This window comes from Echinops telfairi, unplaced genomic scaffold (assembly GCF_000313985.2).
Source record: "Echinops telfairi isolate 266 unplaced genomic scaffold, ASM31398v2 ScPeMD7_9;HRSCAF=40, whole genome shotgun sequence".
Lineage (NCBI taxonomy): Eukaryota > Metazoa > Chordata > Mammalia > Afrosoricida > Tenrecidae > Echinops > Echinops telfairi.
The window spans coordinates 36,273,582-36,294,542 of record NW_022103906.1 but is presented as its reverse complement, the minus strand read 5'-3'; the positions used below and the strand labels follow the sequence as shown (position 1 = coordinate 36,294,542).

The 20,961-nt window shown below is 41.5% G+C and overlaps 1 protein-coding gene across 1 annotated transcript in view; it reads left to right on the top strand.

The window, feature by feature from the left end:
- The window catches only part of KCNU1 (potassium calcium-activated channel subfamily U member 1), a 193,909-nt gene that overhangs the window by 163,969 nt on the left and 8,979 nt on the right, over nucleotides 1-20,961 (top strand). Inside the window, exons 23-24 of the mRNA XM_045286870.1 lie at nucleotides 687-761; nucleotides 11,567-11,706. Of these exons, the coding sequence (XP_045142805.1) occupies nucleotides 687-761; nucleotides 11,567-11,706 (215 nt within the window). The remainder of the gene's footprint in view (nucleotides 1-686; nucleotides 762-11,566; nucleotides 11,707-20,961) is intronic.

Genomic DNA, 20,961 nt, shown 5'->3' with positions numbered 1-20,961 from the left:
TGTGTGTCGAATTCAAAAGTTGTATTTTCTGAAGCAAGAGGACAATCTGCCTACAAACTGGACACAGAGCTCAAGAACCCCATGTTGCATTCCCTTCCAGCCCAGTCTTTAAGGAGTTATTACTCCCCGCACATCCCACATAGTGGGCGGTTAACCAGAGTGAATGGAATTTGTCTCACCCAGAAGCAAGCTGCCATGGGCATTGCCTCAGCCCTGCGAGCACAGCAGATAGGCAGAAGCTCGCTGGAATGTCTCCAAACGCACCCGTGGAACAGCCCCACCTATTTATTTACAGCTTTCTAAAAGTTTTATAAACAAATTGACATGGCTTGAGGCAGAGCCTTAAAGAGCCATTACCCAGCACGACTACTCCATGGAGAATAATCATATTTTAGTTATGATGTCAATAAGCAACTCCTGGGAGAGCTTTCCCTTTTTGTAATTCATTTGAAGTGCCATATAGAAACTAAACACACACACATGCACCACATGTTTTTCAAAAGAATTTGCTGAGGAGGTCCAAACCCTTCTTTGTTTCTTCTAAATATAGAAAAGGATCGGGGATTTGTGCGTGGGAGCAATATTGCAGAGCTAGAGGCCCGAACTCCATGATGTGCTTGTGAATCCTTCTGAAGTTCTGCAAGAAGCTGCGTTTCTCACCTCTCCCTCTTTGTTGTTGTCCACAGCAGGGTTGGAAAATAACTTGACTGGAGATCAGAAGAACTTAAAAGAACGAAGAATCCCGATTCTAACTGAACTGAGTAAGTTGTGTTCTCCAAAAAGAAGAAAGAAATTGTGTGAGACACAATTGATGTCCCCAGGTTCTCTTTAGACTCATAGTCAAAGGATTGAGGACCCAGAAGGGAGCCCAAAAAGAAATGACCTTTTAATGGTTGGTGGCATCTTCTAGTTGATGGTAAATTTGTATGTCTGGATAGAAGATCAACATCTACCTTCTCTATTCATCCAATTACTAAGAGAAGTCGACCAGTCATGGAATTATTTATTGGAAGTTATCTCCCATAGGAAGGGACATGAATTTGTAGACTACTGTATTAGAAAGTATTTATTCATGCAACTTTATCTACCCCATCATGGGTTACTAGGTCAGGTACCTGGCTTTCCTGTGGTGATACCAGGGTCAAGATTAGGGCAAGGCAAGTGAGGCTCTAGGGTACAAAATTTAAGGAAGTTTTCACCTGCAGGTTCTTGGTGTGCCAGCTATCTCTCTCAACCCATCCATACCAAAGTGATAATCTTAAGAAATACAAATACTCCTTGAAGAGAAAACACAATATTGCTTCTCACTAAAAACTTATAGAAACTAAACTTGCATGAAGCCTTTCTATATACAAGGGACTCTGGGAGAAGAAAGTAGAGCAGGGAAGGTTAAAGATTGATGTCTGTATGCATTTTAAAGGTTATTGGTGGGACACTAGGTGATATACTGGGATTAGTAACTGAGAGTACTTGACGAGAAAAAGGAGGAAAGGCCAAAGATACAGTTATGTGCTTCTGACACATTTTTAACCAATTCAAAGATCATCAAAATTGTGCTGTATTTTTAGATTGCATTAGGTAATAAGGACATTTCCATAACATTAACTTTTCCTATCCATGAACAAAGGATATTCTCACATCTGTGTAGGTCTCTTTTGGTTTCCTGTAATAATGTTCTATAGTTTTCTTGGTACTGGTCTCTGTTTCTTTGGTTAAGTTTATTTCTAGGTATATTATCTTTTGTGCAGCTATTGTAAATCCCGCCCCCCTACCTGTCTTTTTCACAGCTCTCTTCACTGGAATAAAAGAATATGATTGCTTTATGCTAGTTAATTTTGTATCCTGCTACCTTACCAAATCTCTCCATTGTTTCCAACAGCCTTCTTGTGGACTCCTTGGGGTTCTCTCTCTATAAAATCATATCATCTACAAATAGCAAGAGCTACACTACTTCTTTTTCAAATTGCATCCCCTTGATTTCTTTGTTTAATGGCTTTAAGTCTTCCAGTATGGTGTTGTATAAGAGTAGTGATAAGGGGCACTCTTGTCTAGTTCCCCTTTTCAGAAAAAAAATATTTTCAGTTTTTTCCTATTGAGAGTGTTGTTGGTCATTGGATTGTCATATATTGTCTTTATCATGTGTAGTGATTTCCCCTCTATTCACATTTTATTGAGTACTTTTACTTGTAATCAGCATTGGATTACTAGTGTGTGTTTTCTGCATCTATTGACATGATCATCTGGGTTTTGTTCTTTATTTTGTTTACATGGTGGATTACATTGATTGTTTTTTGAATGTGGAACCACCCTTGCATCCCTGGAATGATTCGCACTTGCCCATGTGAATTATTTTCTTGATGAATTGTTGGATTCTATAAGCCAGAATTTTGCTGAGAAGTTTTGCATCTCTGTTCATGAAGGATATTGGTCTGTAATTTTTTCTTTGTTGGGTCTTTGCTTGGTTTTGGTAACAGGATTATGTTTCTTCATAGGATGAGTTTGGGTGTTTTCTGTTGTATTAGTCTGGGTACTTTGGAGAAACAAATCCACAGCAACTCATGTATAAGAGAGAGTTTTATGTAAATAAAAGGTGCATCACGAAAACATCCCAACCCAATGCTGCCCAAGCCTGCAAGTCCAACATTAACCTATTAACTCAACACCAGTCCACAAATTCCTCCACCTCACAAAACAGAGGCAATGATGCCGACTGCAGGAGGAAAGCTGAGTCGGTAAACGAATAAGCATCTCAGCACTAGCAGGGGTCTCCACATGGTTGCTCCAGCACCCAGGGCTGCATCGGGATAGATCCATGCGGCTTCTCCTTGGAGATGTCTTGTAGGAAGTCAATCTTGCAAGCTGAAGCAGGGAACTGCTAAGGCAGCTGCACCAGGTGCAACCATCAGAAAACAAGAGACCCGAGAACTAGAAAGGCGAGGCTTCACCACCCATTTATCCCTCCGCCTTTCAACCAGCCCCACATGTGATTATCGGCCAGGCTGGCACAATTAACTAACTCATCTGTCCTCTTCTATATTCTGGAATAGTATAGAATTAGTGCCAGCTCTTCCTTGAATGTCTGGCAGAGTTCTGTGTAGCCATCTGGAACTGGGCTTTTCTTGGTTGGAAGTTTCTTGTTGACATTCTCTAATGCTTCTTTTGCTGTAGAATCTGTTCAGGTTTTCCATAATCATCTGCATTAATTTGGTAATTGATGTACTACTAGGCATTTCTCCATTTGTTCTAGACCATCAAACTTGTGGGAGTATAGTCTTTCCTAGTACTGTGTTATTATTTGTTTCTTTCATTTAAATTTGTTGTGATGTCACCCTTTTCATTTCTAATTCTAGATGTTTGCATCATCTCTTTCTTTGTTAAGTTCTTCAATGGTTTGTAAATTTTGTTAATCCTTCCAAAAAATAAGTTTTTGTCTTGTAGATCAGGATTCTATGTGCACATGTGTGCTGCATGGCTGAGTTCAGACATGTGTGTGGTGGGGGGTAGGGTTGGAGGAGAGGGCACCAGATAATAAAGCAAGAAAGGAGGGTGAAAGGAAAACAAAATGGTGAAAAGTGAAGCTTGGGTACTGATTATGTCTGTGCACAGCTGCCTTCTGTCCACCAGAATACCCCGAGGTGAGTGAAGTAAGAGGCTTGGTTGACTGGGTTGCCTCAGGGACCAGGGGAAATTGGCTGTGTTGGAAATGAGCAGGGCTCACAGAAGTGGCTGGTGCCACTGATCCATGAGAAAGGGGAATCTGTCAGCAAGCATGGCGGCTCTCCGACTTTAAGAAACCCGAGTCTGATTGGTTAGAACAAAGTGTTCTTGTATTCAGGGAGGGTATGAGCAGAGGCCCAAAGTCCATCCCCTACCTCAGTGTACTGTAGATTAATGTATTTACATATGTACACCGCTATGTTTATACCTCTATCCATTGCTTTGCTTCCTTGGTCATTCTTCTGTTTCTTTTTACCTTCCTCCTGCCCCACTGTCACTTTCCCCTAATTTCCACCCTTGGTACCTCCTCTTAGCTAGAGTGCTGTTACTTCGACAGCCACCACCATCCAACCTCATATACCTATCTCCTCCTGTTATTGACTCCAACAGCCCAGTTGTTCCCCTGTCCATGGTGCAGCCTGCGCCCCCCCCCATCCCTGCCCTACTACCCTCACCTCTCAGGTCTCCCTGGGACCATTGGTCTCTCTTCGGGCATGCCTCCCGTGCCTATCCTATATAGGTAAGTACACCGACTATGAAAGCCCAAACTGATTTAAAAAAAATGAAAATATCAAAGAAATAAAAAATTAAAATTAACAAAAAAAGAAAGAAAGAGAAGAAATATACAAAAATGCCGGGTCTGCTCTCTGGCCTTCATGACTATCCAGGAGCTGCCCCTCCCGGCCTGGAGCCCCCTTGGGGCTCCTCAGGGGCTTCGTAGCTCTGCCTTTCTCCAGCTGCTGATCTGGTGTGCTCCCTTCTTGGTTCGCTCCGTTTTGGGAGGTTCAGACCGCACTGCCTCCCCACCATGTGACCCCAGAAATGTCCTCTGTCACAGTCTGCTCCAGGAAGGGGACAGCGTGACACGTGCTGTTGTGTTTCCCAGTCCCCTCTGTGTCCCATTAGCTCCCCGCAGGAACATCATCTTCTGGGCCGCCAGCCTGGGGTCCAGTCAGGCTCTGTCTTCCTCTTCTTCCTCCGGCCCACGGGCCTCCGTGTGGGTGTGGTATGCTGGCCCCTCTCCACAACCTGCAGGTTCAGTGCCACTCTCCGCCACACCCACTTCTAGGGAGGGGGTCCGTTTGACTCTGGTTGGGACCAGCCCGGTAGCTCTCTCTTTCCATGCATTCTTCCACGTGGCCACGCTGTCCTCATGATTTGGTGCATCATGGTAGGGTCTGCGTGCCCACTCCCGATTCTGTGGAGACAAGACCAGTACTCTCCCCCTGGGTGGATTAGTGCCCTGCTCCCTCCGTCATCATTTCACTTTCAGTCCCCCTTTTCTCCCCCCCTCCCGCCTTTTCCCATTATTGTGTTGGAACAACATATCCTCCTTGGGTTTGGTCCAACCTCCTCCCAATTATTCCCTGTATCTCAACCCAAATGTTATGATATAGGTGGCTTCTCTTCTAGACCTACCGTGCTGACTTCGTTTAGCATAATTTCCTCCAACTCTTCCCATGAAAAGATGGATTTCATGTTCTCAGTGCGTTTTAGTGATGCATAGTACTCCATGGTGTGTATGTGCTAGAGTTTGCTGATCCACTCATCTACCGATGGAAATTTGGATTATTTCCAGATCTGCGATTGTGAATTATGTTACAATAAACATTGGAGTGCATACAACTACTCGTGGTTTATTTCTTACCTCTTCTGGGTATATGCCCAGTAGAGGGATAGCTGGGTCATAAGGCAGCTCAAGTTCCATCTTTTTAAAGTATCACCAGATCACTTTCCAGAGTGGCTGTACATATCTACAAGACCACCAGCAATGTAGGAGAGTTTCTGCCTCACCACATGCCCTTCAACGTTTGTTGCTCTCCGATTTTATGATTTGGGCTAGCTTCAAAGGTGTTGGATGGTATCTCATGGTAGTTTTGATTTGCATTTCTCTGATGGCTAATGAACTAATGAACGGGAGCCTTTTCTCATATGTTCAGTGACCATCCACGTTTCCTTACTACTGAAACTTCTGTTCAGTTTTTTTCCCCCCCACTTCTTCAAAGGGTTAACTGTTTTCCTCTTTTTGCAGGCAAGGAGGATATTGTAGATTTTCATAATAAGCCCTTTGTCTGTTGTGTTCTTGCTATAAATCCTCTCCCAGTCTGTGGGTTGCCTTGTTACTCTCTTGGTAAAATCTTTTGATGCACACAGGTGTTTTATCCTTAGTAAATCCCACTTGCTGATTTCAGGTTCCCCTGCCCTATTGCAGTTAGCCTTTGTGTTCCCTGGGCCAAGGTTCTTAGGTTTGTTCCGATTCCTTCGCTAATGGTCCTGATGTTGCAGGGTTTTATTTCTAGGTCAGTGATCCACCTTGAATTTGTTCTTGTGAATGGGGTGAAGTAGACATCTTGTTTCATTTTTTTTTACATGTGGATTCCCATTGTTTCCAGCACCACTTGTTAAATAGGGTGTTGCCCTCCCACCTCATGCTTTTGGGGCCCTGGTTGAAGATCAGTTGTCTATATGCTGTTGGATTTATTTCTGGGTTTTCTATTCCTTTCCATTGGTTTGTGCATCTGTCATTATGCCAGTACCATGCTATTTTTCCCACTGTGACTGTGTAGTAAGTCTGAGATGTTCACCCTCCTGACACAATCGCTGAAGACAAAATGGATTCATAAGCAAATATGGTGAAGAAGACGGATGGTGCCCAGCTATTAAAATATATAGTGTCTGGGTCTTAAAGGCTTGAGGTTACACAAACCACCATTCAACAGTGAAGCAGCAAGTCTACATGGAAGAAGCACAGGACCAGTGGTGGGAAAGGTGATACTGGGAGGTTGGAGGGAAGGTGCGGTAGAAAGGGGGAACTGATTACAAGGATCTACATATAACTTCCTCCCTGGGGGATGGACCAGGGAGGAAGTTATATGTAAAATATAAATATATGAAAAGTGGGTGAAGGGAGACATCAGATAGTGTAAGACATGACAAAATAATAATAATTTATAAATTCTCAAGGGTTCATGAGGAAGGAGGGAGCAGGGAGGGAGGGGAAAAATGAGGAGCTGATACCAGGGGCTGAAGTAGAAAGTGAATGTTTTCAGAATGATGATGGCAACAAATGTACAAGTGTGCTTGACACAATGGATGTATGTATGGATTGTGGTAAGAGTTGTATGAGCCCCCCCCCAAAATGATTTTTTTTAAAAAGATACTGTACAATGGTTTTGCCCAATGCAGTACATCATTTGATTTCTTGACTGTCACTGCCATGGATGTTGATTGTGGGTCCAAACAAAATTAAATCTTTGAGAATTTAAAAAAAGAAAAGAAACCCGAGTTCACTTATTTTTTTAAGCTGGCATTCTTGTTGCCAAGAAGTGCAAACTATCCCTCCCAGTGGAACCTTGCTGGTGTTTCTAATTTAATCTTCTTACAACGGCTTGACTGTTCAAAGTAAATCCAATTATGGAGCTGATTATATTTTGTTAGGTCATATCATGGGGGATTATTAGGCTTCAATTGCCAAACCACTGAGAATACTGACCCAGACAAGTTGACACAAAACCTAACTACCAAAATTAGTAATGGATGTTTCCAACGGTTTCTTCTCATTTTGAGTCGTGTGCATCAGGAAACATCGGGCCTCAATGCTGCACTCCATCCACATCATTAAGGTCAACTCCGTTTCGAGGAGCCACTACTTCCTCATTATAGTTCCAGTGCCTTCCAATCGAGGGACTGATCTTTTGGCACTGTGCCAGATAATATTCCCTGCCATTCTTTGGGTCTTTAGTGGCTGAGCCCTCAGATACGGACCACCCATCTCCTTTTCCTAGTGTGTTTTTAGCCTAGAAATTCACCCATAAATCTGCTCACCCTGGGTAACCGTGCTGGTATTTGAAATACCAATGGCATAGCTTCCATCAGCACAGAAACACATGAGCCACCAGAGTACAGTAATTTCACGACAACCAGGACAAAATGCTTAGTGGACATTTCATTATCTAGAGAAATTACTCGGTGGTGCAAACAGTTAAAATCTAAACTACCAGCCACGAGATTTGCTGTGGGAACTTATCCACAGGTTCCATGTTAGGCAAGCCTGGTTACAGACTTTAAATCCACAATCTTGGAAAACCTACAGAACAATTGTGCTGTACACACAAGGGGTTACGATGAATTAGAATGGATTAGAAGACAATAACAATAACAATAGAGCTAAGGATTTATACCAAACTAGACGAATAGAATTTAAGTCTTAGAAATAAACCAGGCAAAAAAAAAACAAAAAAAGAAACCAGGAAAGGAATCATTGAGTGCGAGCACTCTATGATATGGGCGCTGCTCTGTCACACACAAGGAGATAATCCTGCTGCCCTGGATTGTTGAGCAGGGGATCATTCATGTGAGTTTTGGAGATCACAGACCCTGTCATTCTGGCCGCACAATGTCTGGTTTGTAACTGCGTTTCTGCCCTCAGCTGGAATTTCTATTTTTTAAAATGTTTATCTCTATTTTGATCTGCTTCCTAGTCCTGAGGTGTGTATATACACAGAGTGATAATTAGAACAAGATTGTAAATGAGGGTGCTTGGTAGACCACCCAGCTTCACCCTTGAGGAACTTATAGATTTTGTTAAAGCTTCTATACTTGTGATGGGTGGGTACTAGTTGTGCTTGTCATATTACTCTAGTAAGTCTGTCATATTAACCTAAAAAGCCATGCCCTCCCCATATTGCTTCGTTTCTCTGGCTTCCAGGGAAAGTCACATTGACATAAGAATGTCAGGCCCAACTGTCACATTTGGGTACAGAATGTATGGTGACCTGCAAGAAAGTGGCTAGGAATGCTGACGACATTGGTTTGTGATGCCACACAAGATTGGGACGTTAGCTCATGGGCTGTGTGGATGCCTGTGTGCATATTTGTGTATGTGTATTGATGGATAGCAGGGCAAGGAGAGAAAGGTGAATTGCATGGCTGATACAGATTTTATAAATATATTACTGTACTTAGAAGAAAATGATTCACTAAAATTATTGGTACATCATTTTTTCCTAAATTTACTAAGGAATAACTTTAGGAATTAGGGAGTAGCCAATCTTAGTAACAAATCTGTTCTGAATTGTGTGTTTATTTGATTTGTGTGGATCTGGAAAATCATTGTTCAAAACTAAGAAGAGTGTGAAATATCATCCTACTTTTAAACTCTCAATTTAACCTGCCACTGTCTTTTCCATGTTTGCAAAAACACAAGACCACCAAGTCATAGATAAAAGATCGTTTATTATCCACTGCAATAACAGAAGCCAGAGTATCATTATACTTGGTGCTCGTCTCCTGAACCGAGTTCCCATAAGGCAGCAGTTCAACTTGTGTGTCGTGACCCCTTTGAGGGTCAAATGACTCTTTCACAGGGGTCACCCGATTCATAACAGTAGCAAAATGACAGTTATGAAGTAGCAACAAAAATAATTTTATGGTTGGTGGGTCACCACAACATGAGGAACTGTCTGAAAGGGTCACAGCATGAGGAAAGTTGAGAACCACTGCCATAAGGTGATATGAATAGGGATCAATGACACCTGCACCCCGAACAGGTTGTTTTATAGAAGAGGAACCCATGTTAAGAAAACCAGTACCTTTATAATGGACAGGAAGCATACATTCCGTTTACTGTCCTGGGGATCTTGAACTTGATCTTCCGGGTTTTTCTCTATGCAAATGTCTCTGAAGGAGAGTGTCCAGGAAAAGGCAGCCAGGGCTCACATTACCAAAAACACTAGCTGTTATTCACTTCAGAGGTTACCCACAGAGGTCAGCGTTGTAGCCTCATTCCAGAATACATATGCTAATGGTAATTTAGGCACTATAGTACTAGCTTCTAAGTATTTGATACACAAAATGTAGTCCATGATTGAATAGCATCTAGTAGCTTGTTGGAAACGCTACTAGATCCCACCTTAGACCTACTGAGTCAAACTGCATTGTTATAGATGATATGTATATGTATACATTTTGATAGGCACTGGTTTAACTAATTTTAGGTCCAGATAGTTCTAGGAACTTAAGAAAATACCAAGTTACCTACAGCATTTTATTAGGTACCATAGTCAATTTTGACTCACAGCAATCCAATGTGGCAGAGTAGAGATGCCCTATATGGCTTCCTAGGCTGTGATTTGGGGGACCAGATCTCCAGGTCTTTCTCCTGTAAAGCCACTGGGTGAGTTTTAACTGTCAACCTTTCAGTCTGTAGTTATCTGCTTAACCATTGTACCAGCAGGGCTCCTACGCATACACAGTATGAAAAATCACCGTGACTGGAGTAACCAGATAGCCATACTTAGGCCTATTGTAACAGTAAAAGTACTATTGTACTTGTACACATATTTCCAAAAGTATCCTGGTTTGGAAGATTAAAAAATATATACTATTTATATGTAATAATTATTTCATATAATAGATATACATATTTTGTTGTTAGATGCCATTGTGCTAATTCCAATATAATAGGAGTGATCCTATGACAACAAAACAAAACACTACTACAGCCATTCTCACAACTGTTCTTGTGCGTCCGTCCATCTTGTCAAGGGTCTTCCTCTATTTCCTCTTCCCCTCTGCTTCACCATGCATGATGTCCTTGTACAGGGATAACATCTCCAAAATACTCGAGATGAAGTCTTATCATCCTAGCTTCTAAGGAGCATTCGGGCTGTCCTTCCCAGATAGATTTGCTTCATCGTTTGTCAGTTCACAGTACTGTCAATAGTCTTTGTCAGCACCACAATTCAAATGCACCAATTCTTTTGTTCCCATCTACCTTATTCAATGTCCAACTTTCACATGCATATGAGGTGATTGAAAATACCATGGCTTGGGTCAGGTGCACCTAGTTTTCAAAGTAGTATCTTCACTTTTCAACAGTTTAAAGAGGTCTTGTGCAATTGATTGACCTAATGCAGTGCACCATTTGATCTCTTGATTGCTGCTTCCATGAGCATGGATTGTGGATCCAAACAAGAAGCAAACCTTGGTCACTTCCATCTTTTCTCTTTTTATCATACCACACAACATTTCCGTGTTCTGTTTGCACAACTGTCCCTTGATCCATGTCCATGCTCTGAAATTCCCATTTTTCTCAAGACTGTCGATAGTTTTTTATAGTCCACACAGGTAAATACCTTTGCAAAGTCAACAAAACACAAGTAAACATCTTTCTAGTAGTATCTGCTTTCAGCCAGGATCCACCTGATACCAGCAAAGATATCCCTTGTCCCACAGCATCTTCTGAGTCCAGCATGCATGTCTGGCTGTCAATATATGGCTGCAACTATTGTTGAGTAATCTTCAGCAAAATTTTATTTGCATATGATATTAATGATACTGTTCTATACTTTGTGTGTTCTGTTGGTTTACCTTTCTTTGGAATGGATACAATTATGGATCTTTTCTTGTCAGTGGATCTTTGAAATCTGCTTAGTCTGGAAGCTTTGCTGAAACCTGTTCATTTTGGGTGAAAACATTGAGATAGCTTCTAGCATCATAGCAACACACAAGCCACAACAGTATGACTAACAGACAAGTGTGCATATAAATATATATGCATATACATAAAAATGATTAGAAATAATATATCTATCTGGATACTGGATAAACTGTCTGAGATATAAGAATGCCCTTTTAATGATATGGGACACCAAGAGGGACACACATCTTTTGGGGAGAATAGTATTTGGGGCATACATGGGCTGAAGTGGGGTTAGAACCCACAGAGACCTCAATGTAGGGATCAAATCTTCTGATCAAGTGGTCACTCTTGCACTAACTTACAGAGCAACTCTGAAATTCTTAAGGTCACTGATTTGCCTTCCCTTTTTGCCTCTTTGCCTTGTAGGAAATCCTTCCAACATTCACCTTATTGAACAGCTTGGTGGAATACAAGGAAGCCTTCGAGGAACGAACCTGCATCTGAGCACCTCCTTTTCCACAGGTGCTGTCTTTTCAGGGAGCTTTTTGGATTCCCTTCTGGCCACAGTAAGTAGAGCTGAGCTGAGGATACCCAATGGCCAATGGTCCTCCAAGAGGAGAGAGCGGCTTGATTGGAAAGGTGGAAAACATCTCCCAATATTGTTGTCTCCTGTATTGCTGCTTAAAAGAAAATTCATTCAAATAGTTTATCTTATTTCATCTTTTCTCATAACAACTTGGTGAGGAAAGCCAAATTGTCACCATTTTCAGATTCAAATATTGATGCCCTAGGAGCTATAACACCTCATCCCAGAAGAAATGTGTGAGTAACAGAGTTCCTGGCTTTTGCTCAAGACCATGTTGGTACACCCAACCAACTTAGTGCCAGAATTAGGAAGATATTGCTTTATCTTTTTAAATGAAATTTCTCTAGTCAGTCAGAAACCAGTCAGTCACAAAGGGACACAGGAGTTCAAGGGAAAAGCTTTGAGGCTTCCGATGGCTTGGGTTTTGTTTAGTTCTTAGTCAATGCTCCCTATAATGCTCCTCTCTTTTTGACGACATGGTTGATTTTTAGTTTTCACCACCTCTTGAGCTACTAAGTAGATATTTTATAGTGATGACACCAAAACAAGCAAACAAAAGCAAAGCAGTATTTCTAGAAAGTACATTCTAACTCATAATTACCTTATATAAGGTTCTTGAGACACTATAAGAACAGACAATGTTGTCTTCCTTTTGAAGCACCAAACATGCAGTTAACAGTACACACCTTATCCCACACCCCCACAAGGTCTCCTTGGATTCTCATTCATAGAATTGATTCATGATTGAGCCCACTCTGTATCTGGCATGGGCCTAGGTGCTGCGGACACAATAGTGATGAAGCAAGACTTAGTCTTATAGAGGAGATGGACAATAAGCATGCTAAATGTGTATGTGACATGGAAGACACGTCAGTTATGGCTTAACAAAATGCAGAGATAAGTGGTTTTGGGGAAGTTTTGAGATAGAATTCTATAGCAGGGGAGGAAGCACTGAATAAAGTTTCTCAGAAGAGTGTATATCTAGATCTCTGGGGAGGAAATACCCCAGTCACAGAGAAGAGCAAAGGGAGTGATATGAGAACATGACTAGCGCAGTGTGCTCAAGAGATGTCAATGTGACTTAAAGTCAACAACATCTATGCATAGCCATTTGGGAATGGCTGTGAGAATATTGCCAAAGGAAATCCATGTAATCCACTATCTCAAAAATTCTTCATACTCAAATAGTCTAAGGAAATGCCTACAAAATGATAGGATCTCAATATACAGATGCTTACATGCACACAGTTCACAGCTCTATTTGACAAACATGCTGTATTATGGAACATCATTTAGTGGAGAAATGATTTCTGAGTTGGATGAGTGCTTCAAACGCCCAGTTTGCACCCTGAAGGACGTGTGGCTAAGGAACATGTATCCCCCTCGTGACATCAACCTCATTTCATAGTAAGGGGAGGGGCTCTGGTTCCCTAAATCATGGTTGAGTTCTTGTAAATTCTGTCTAGTTACCAGAGCGAGGAAGTGACTTAAGTGAGAGTTTTAACGGTAAACAAATAAGTATAAATCTTTCTAAAAGGGTAATGACATTTAGCCTTGATCACTGTATCAGCAGCGATGCACTGGAAGGAGTCAAGTCAGGTTGCTTTTCTGGGAAGGTAGCTCTGTCAGAAGTATTATACCACTTTTCTGTCACTGATATGTCAATTAACTTGCCTGTAATTAATGAGTGCAGTGTCAGGCAGATGGTAACTTTAGATGAACTTGTCCCATCAGTTGGATACATTTTAGATGAGTGCAAGGCCCCAGTTCTCCTAAGAGATTCTTAGATGGCAGACAGTTGTGAGCCTTTAATTAAATTGAAGCATTAAATTAACTCCACTGGCCTAAACAGGCAGGAATAAAATCATGAAGTTGTGATATTGAGTTGAGTAGAAGGTCAGGATGGGTAGGGAAGTGCTGGAAAAGTAGAAATGAAAACAAATGAATGAAAAATATAAGCCATCAAAGGACACACACATTTTGCCAGAATAATCTTGAGATGAGTAATGAATGGCCCCTGTGTCCACTCATCAGTAGCCCATGAGTATGACCTGCGGCCATTCCTGATGACCACCATTGTTCCCCAGCTGGTTACGGTTGTTGTTGTAAAGTTGGTGCTGACTCATCACCACCCTGTGCACAAAGACCACACTCCAGTGGGTTTTCAAGACTGTCCTTTTAAAAAAACATTTTTTTCCTTTTTTAGCAGTTTTGTGGAGATATCATTCCCATATACAATTCAATAGTTCAATCACATCAAGAAGAGTTGTACAATTACCACATCAGCTTGAGAACTTTTCCTTCATTCTTGTATTCATCGTTCATAGCTCCTTATTTCTCCCCAATCTTCTCTGCCCTAACCCCCAGGAACCATTAATCCAATGACTGTCTCTATAGATTTACCTGGCCTAGATTTCATAGACAGAAAAAACATCTTACAAGAAACACACACAAAAAACCTAACAACAAATACAAAGTAAACCTTAATAGAAAAGAAAGCAGAGGCTGTTAAAAAGTAGAACAAATTTAAAATGGATCAAAAAGGAGATCAAATGATAAGATGTTAAATGTTAACCTACCTGCATCTGCCATGATCAACTTTCCAATCAATTCCTTTTGCATGCCAGTAAGGCCAGTCACATCTCTGATCTATAGTCAGAGGGGATTCGCTAGAGGCTTAATCCACATGTTTCTGCTCACTTTTTTAAAAAACTGAAACAACTTTAAAATGGATCAAAAGGAAATCAAATGACACTACATTTTAACCTTAATGTACGCCCTAATTGACTTTATAATGATCTCTGTCTCATACCAAGGCTATACACTTCCTTCAACTATGATAAGAGGCAGTAGTCACAGCAGGTCAGAAACCACACTGGAGTTTTGGCTTGCCTCTAAGGATTTATGATAAGTACTGGGCCTGGCACTTGGTCAGCTAAAGAGGAGGTGGGGATTGTATAACTGGAAAAAGTCGGGCCTCTGCATCCAACTGAAGCAGAGCTAAAATTCTCCTAATTATATTATGAGAATCATCAACATGAGGAGGCAGAAGGACTTCTCCTCCAACTGCCTCCCCAGAGGAGAAGAGGAGAAGCGAGGTGGCTTTTTTTTATAAAGAAAGGGGAGGTTTGGAAAGCAGCATTAGACATGAACCGAGGTTGGGGAACATAGGTTAGTAGACATCATTTCTTCTCGTGCTCTGGTGTCTTATGTCACCATGTCCCAGGTAGTGCAATCATCCATGCCAGCAGAATGGAGTGATTGACCTGACTGGGACTCAAAAGTATGCATCCAGTGTACTGGAATGCGGTTTAGCAAGCATTCCTGTTCTCGGTCCTAAAATCACAGGCTCATCATTCATTTCACATTTTTATTGCTAAAGAACACAGGGCCAAGTATGTTAAAATAATGAAATAAATTTAAGTGTATAAGAAGTCTTAGTGTAACACCTAACCCACTCTGTCCTTTTCAATTGCCCCTCTAGATCTCTACTTTTGTGTTCATGAGTATACTTCCATCTCAATGACTTCTAGATTTTGATTAAACGAATCCCTTGCCCACGAATTGGGATGGCATACATATTGTTGTGTTAAGGGGACTGGCTTGAATTTGCATCTCTTTATCTCTGTCGTGTGATCTTTTGGCCCAGGATTTGAATCCGAAATAATATGTGGAAGGAGGAAAATGAACACATTTTACTACGCCCTGGAGCTTCAGCCCCAATTCGTGGTCTTTGCCCTGGCTGTAATGAGCTAAACTAAAACCTAATCCGCTTGTCATCAAGTCGATTCTGACGCATGGTGACTCAATGTGGTTCAAAGTAAAACTTGACATGAGGTTTTCTTGGCTACCACCTCTTGGAAAGCATATCACTAGGCCTACTTCCTCAGGACTCCTGGGTGGATTTGAGTCATCAATCTTTCTGTTAGCAGTCCAGGGCAGAACCTTTGTGCCATACCAGGATAACCAGTGACTGCTGCCCATGTACGTTTCTCTTTCTGCCAAGTCTGGTAGGACTGATTTTATTTGGCCTTCTAAAGTTGAGGTGACCTCCTACCATATTAGTTATATATACAAAGGCTAAAATCTTCTTATACAACCATCGGTCCTGAGCCTGTTCCATTGTCTCCTCACTCCCATGTGCCATTTGTGCTTGACCGGCCTCCTGATCGTGCCACCAAATCACACTGAAATGTAAACCTTAGTCTCCGAGAGGAAGATACTGCTTATATTATTCCACTAACCACATTTTGGCAACTGTGATGGTTCTAGAATATGTTCTTGAGAGCTCCATTTTATTCTCCATCCATACTGGTACACCTCATTGCTGAGGAAGGTGGGAGGAAGGCAAAAGATGTGCTCTTAAAGTTAAGTTGGCAGTGATAGACCCCAAAGTTGTAATTCCCTCTAACACATCTCTGTGGCAGACATCACTAAGGATCACAGTTCTCATACCTGCGAGTCTTTCCCAGCAGACACCTTAAGGCAGCGACTTCTGATAGCTTTGTAAAAGGATAATGTTAATATTGATAGCAATGTCAGTAATAGAAACCGTGATCACATTAGCTCTCAAGCATTTAGCTTGTGCTGAAATATGTGACGTGTACTGCCTACATAATCCTACTTCATTGTCTATTAACACAATTAGAATACTATTATCAACCTTATTTTACAGAGTAAAATACTGAAGCTTAGAGAAGGGTACATAATATACTGACGTGTACAGCACTTATAAATGCTGAGTTGGTTTTCATTTTTCCAGTTCCAGCGTCGTTTCTTCTCACCATAAGCAACACCCCCTCCAGAGATCCATTTCTATGATCACTAGTGTATTTTCAATGTCATGAATTTCAAGCTTTGCTTGCAGGGACACCTAGCTCAGAGTGTTCATGGTTTTGAGATGGGAGCAAAGAGGAGGAAACAAAGACATGCCCAACTTACCCCACCCCACCCCGCAGTGGACTTCAGTCAGAACTGTTCTACCATTGTCTTGTCATGCTTAAGCCTTCTGGGTAAGAGAAGGCTTGACGATAAATTTCTGTTGTAAGAAGATTTGAAAAACCAATGGCCTTGAAGTCAGAATATGTAACCAACAGAGAGGCATAAAATCAAGGAGGTAAAATTCTTGTTCTCTCTTCTGAGATCGATTTCCCATTTCTAGTCAGGAATGCCTTGAAGAAGACAGGAAATTGATATTCTGCACCATTTGCATGTCCCTTTTGTCCTATCTTTCCCTCCCCAGAGAACATCTTCTGAATGTGGCTCTTCCAAACTGCTGTCCAGTTTAATAACCAAGGGATCTGTTTCTCATTACGGACTAACTTAGCTTTTGCCTGGCACACTCAGAAGTTATAATTAGAATCAAAATGTTTGTTTCCCCAATGACCATATACTACAGAGAAAGGCCAGGCTAAAAGCAGACGCATTCAAAACAGACTCCCTTCAGAAATAAGGGGACTAGCATAACGCCTCAGCAGTTTCTGAAACAAGAAGGGAACTTCAGACTTCAATCTTGGTGAGCTGTATTTCCAACCTCATATTTAAAGACTGCCTTCCCTCTAGTGCAAAATCAGTAACTTGCTTCTTTTTCCAGCGCATTTCTCCACGGTGCTGTCATAAGCATGCAATCCCTAAGAGAGGAGAAGGCAGAGACTCATGGGAGCTTGTCACTGTTTAGAAATAGTAAGGTGTTGATTTAAATGGTTTAATCTTCACGTTTATTTAAAACTATGACTTCAAACAAATTGGAAAATGTAAAATTTTTCATCCTGTACCTATAGGCCTGTGCTTCTTTCTCTAATATAAAACAATAAATAAGCTTTCAATACAAATCTCCTAATATATTTGGCACGATGTCCTCAAGCACTTGTTCTCAGTCACCATCTAGTTGAGTACAATTGCTCTGTAGGGCTGTCAGAAGGCCTTTGAAGTGTGGTGCTGGTGATGGGTCTTGAAATCACCATGCATGGGCTGCTAAAGGGAAAACAGACCTTTCTTGGAATTAGTAGGACCAGAATGCTCCTTAGAGGCAAGGATGGCAAGAATCCGTCTTATATGCTTTGGATATGTGGTCAGGAGAGACCTGGCCCTGGAGTCAGGCATCATGCTTGGTAAACTGGAGGGCCAGCAAAAGGGAGACATGTCCTCAAGGAGACGAATTGTTGCGGTGACTGCAGCAAAGGGTTCACGTAGGAAGAATCGGAGCACAGCACAAGAACAGGCAGTGTTTCCATCTGTCATGTAAAGGGGCACTGTGAGTTGGCACTGATTTGATGGCACCTAACAACAGGATAGGATTCTCAAATGCTGCCCTTTCAGAAGCAGATGGTCAGGTCTGTCTACTGAGATGCTGAGGGGTATGTCCAAACTGCCCATATTTTCAACCTGTAGTCAAGGTCTTAACTGTGTACTCTATGGCTTCAAATACACCCCGGTATTCCCATGTAACTTCTTGCCTCAGTTGGAGAAGCAGGTTTATTAGGTACAATTCCGATGCACTTGTAATCCTCTATTAATTCAATATTACAAATTAAAACATGGAAAGAAACCCAGGTTCATAAAGGAGCCTAACATATGACTTGAAAACAATCTAGCCAATGGAAAATGGTGAAGTTGTTTCCAACTGCGTGCCTCATTCTGGAACTCTGTTGTTTTTAAAAAGCCATATGTGAAGTTCATGAAGTAAATGAGCCATGGTGCTGCTTTTTAGTAAGCATTGGACGGCAAACCACAAGGTCAGTGGTTTAAATCTACCAGTCACTCCGTGGAAGAAAGATGAGGCTATCCTGTAAAGATGTCTGTCCTTGGAAACCCATTTTAGGGTCACTATCAGTTAGACTGGACGAGATGGCAATGGGTTTGTATGAGTGTGTTAGTCAGGGTACTTTAGAGAAACAAATCCACAGGAACTCATGTATAAGAGAGTTTTATATAAAGGTTAAGTGCACATCAAGAAAGCATCCCAACCCGGTGCTGACCAAGTCCACAAGTCCAACATTAACCCATATGTCCAACACCAATCCACAAAGTCCTCCTCCATCTCACAAAACAGATGCAATGACGCGGACTGCAGGAGGAAAGCCGAGTCAGTGAATGTGTAAGCTTCTCAGTGCTGCTAGGGGTCTCCACACGGGTGCTCCATCACCCAGGGCTGCATCGGGGTAGGTCCATGTGGCTTCTCCTCAGGGATGTCTTGCAGGAAGTGAGCCTTGCCAGCTAAAGCAGGAAACTGGCTAAGGCACCTGCACCCTGGTCCGCCCATCAGAAAGCAAGAGACCTAAGAACTAGAAAGGCGAAGGCTCACATAGCCATTTATCCCTCTACCCTTCAATTAAACCCATGTGTTTATCAACCAGGTTGGCACAATAAACTAATTCAATGAGCAAAAATGATTTCGACAGAAATCACCTGACCTTCTCCAGTCACTCAGTTCCCTGTTGCAGATTCCCTACCCCCAAATCTCATTCTGAATTAAAATTTGCTCAAAGAATGTTTTATTTGAAGACCTCTTAATATTCTCAGAGTAACAAGCAAGAAGCAACTAGGATGTTTGTATCTGTGCTTTAGGGACTTTAGGTCATGAGAGAGAAACTAAGAATCATGGTAATTAAGAGTTAAAACATTTGGGCTGCAATATTTTCTGTCATTGAAAATCCTAATTCTAGTAAATATTATGATATTAGACACATTGACCAAGTTTCGAAATCTTACTTTTTTCCTACAAGTTTAGAAACCCTAAATATTTCAAGCACTTTTAATGAGCAGGCTTTCTTTAAAAGGGAAAGAAGGGGGTGGTAGAGGGGGAGAAGAAGGGAACGGAGGAAGGGAGGGGACCTGAAAGGAAGGAGCAAATGAAAGAAGAAAGAAAGGAAGACAAATAAGGCCAATTTTATATCATAGATCCATGAATAATAAGAATAGGAGATAAATTCACAGAGCAAGGGCAACATATAATCCCATTATTTCCCCCAATATAGAACTGTAATGCTTTTGAAGTCAAAACTGAAGGAATGATATATTCAAGAGCAAAGCCTCTCTCTGTTAAATATGTAAAGCATACGTTTTCCCAGAGCCATCAATGCCAGAATAACCCAGGAATTTACACCCTTTCTTTGATCAGTGAGGAATTATTGTAAGCATTATATCTGATCACTCTACAATATGAACGCATGTTCTTAAATGGATTGAGGCTCAACTTAGATTTATATCTCCAATTCCCTCCTGGATTTAGGGGGGCTAATTTCATAAGCACACTTCTGGGTGGTGCTAGAATGGAGCCAAAGAGAGAGACAAAGAGAGAGAGAATTGCTCATGAGATACTGTCAGTCTGGAGATTAGGATAGAGACAACAGTTAAAGTCATTTTATAGTCTGAAAAATATTGTAAAAACTATTTAAGTCTTCTCTGATTTCATATTAACCTCGATTTCTATTCATGGTGACCTTATAGGAAAGAGTCGAACTGCTTGGAAACTGGTGGTTTCCAAGGCTGCAAATCTTTATGAAATCAGAAAGTCTCATCCTTCCCCAACAGAACTGCTGTGGGATCAAACTACTGACCTTGTGGTTAGCAGCCCAACTGCTCTGACGTCATTTATTAAAAACAACAACTCAAATTCACTGCCACGGAGATGATTCCCACTCACAGTGACCCAGTGGGACAGAGTGGAACTGGCCCTGTGGGTTTCAAAGACTACCACTCTTCACAGCAGTAGAAAGGTTCTTCTGGCTCCTGCCGTGCTGCTGTGGATTCCAACTGCTGACCTTGCCGTTACCAGCCCCATGTGCAACCCACTATGCCACCAGTGCTTTCTGAGTCCATAGAGACATCATGTATCTTTTTCCCTCAGCAGCAGATTTATAATCTTACAAATAACACAATAACCCTATGTTTTGCATTGTTTTCAGGATGAAATGCAACATAGAGCATGCATTACTAAGTTCTTTCCCATTCTCATTGGCTCTTGTGTATCTGGATCACCTCGAGTAATTTTAGGGAGCGCAGGTTTCTAGAACCCCAGAACTTCTTACCCAGTATTTATGAAAAAGAGTGGAAATTGTGATTTTTTTTTAAACATTTTATTAGGGGCTCATACAACTGTTATCCCAATCCATACACACATCAATTGTGTAAAGTGCATTTGTACATCGTTTCTCAAAACATTTTCTCTCCATTTAAACCCCCGACATTAGGTCCTCATTTTTCCCCTCCCTCCCCGCTCCCCCCTCCCGCATGA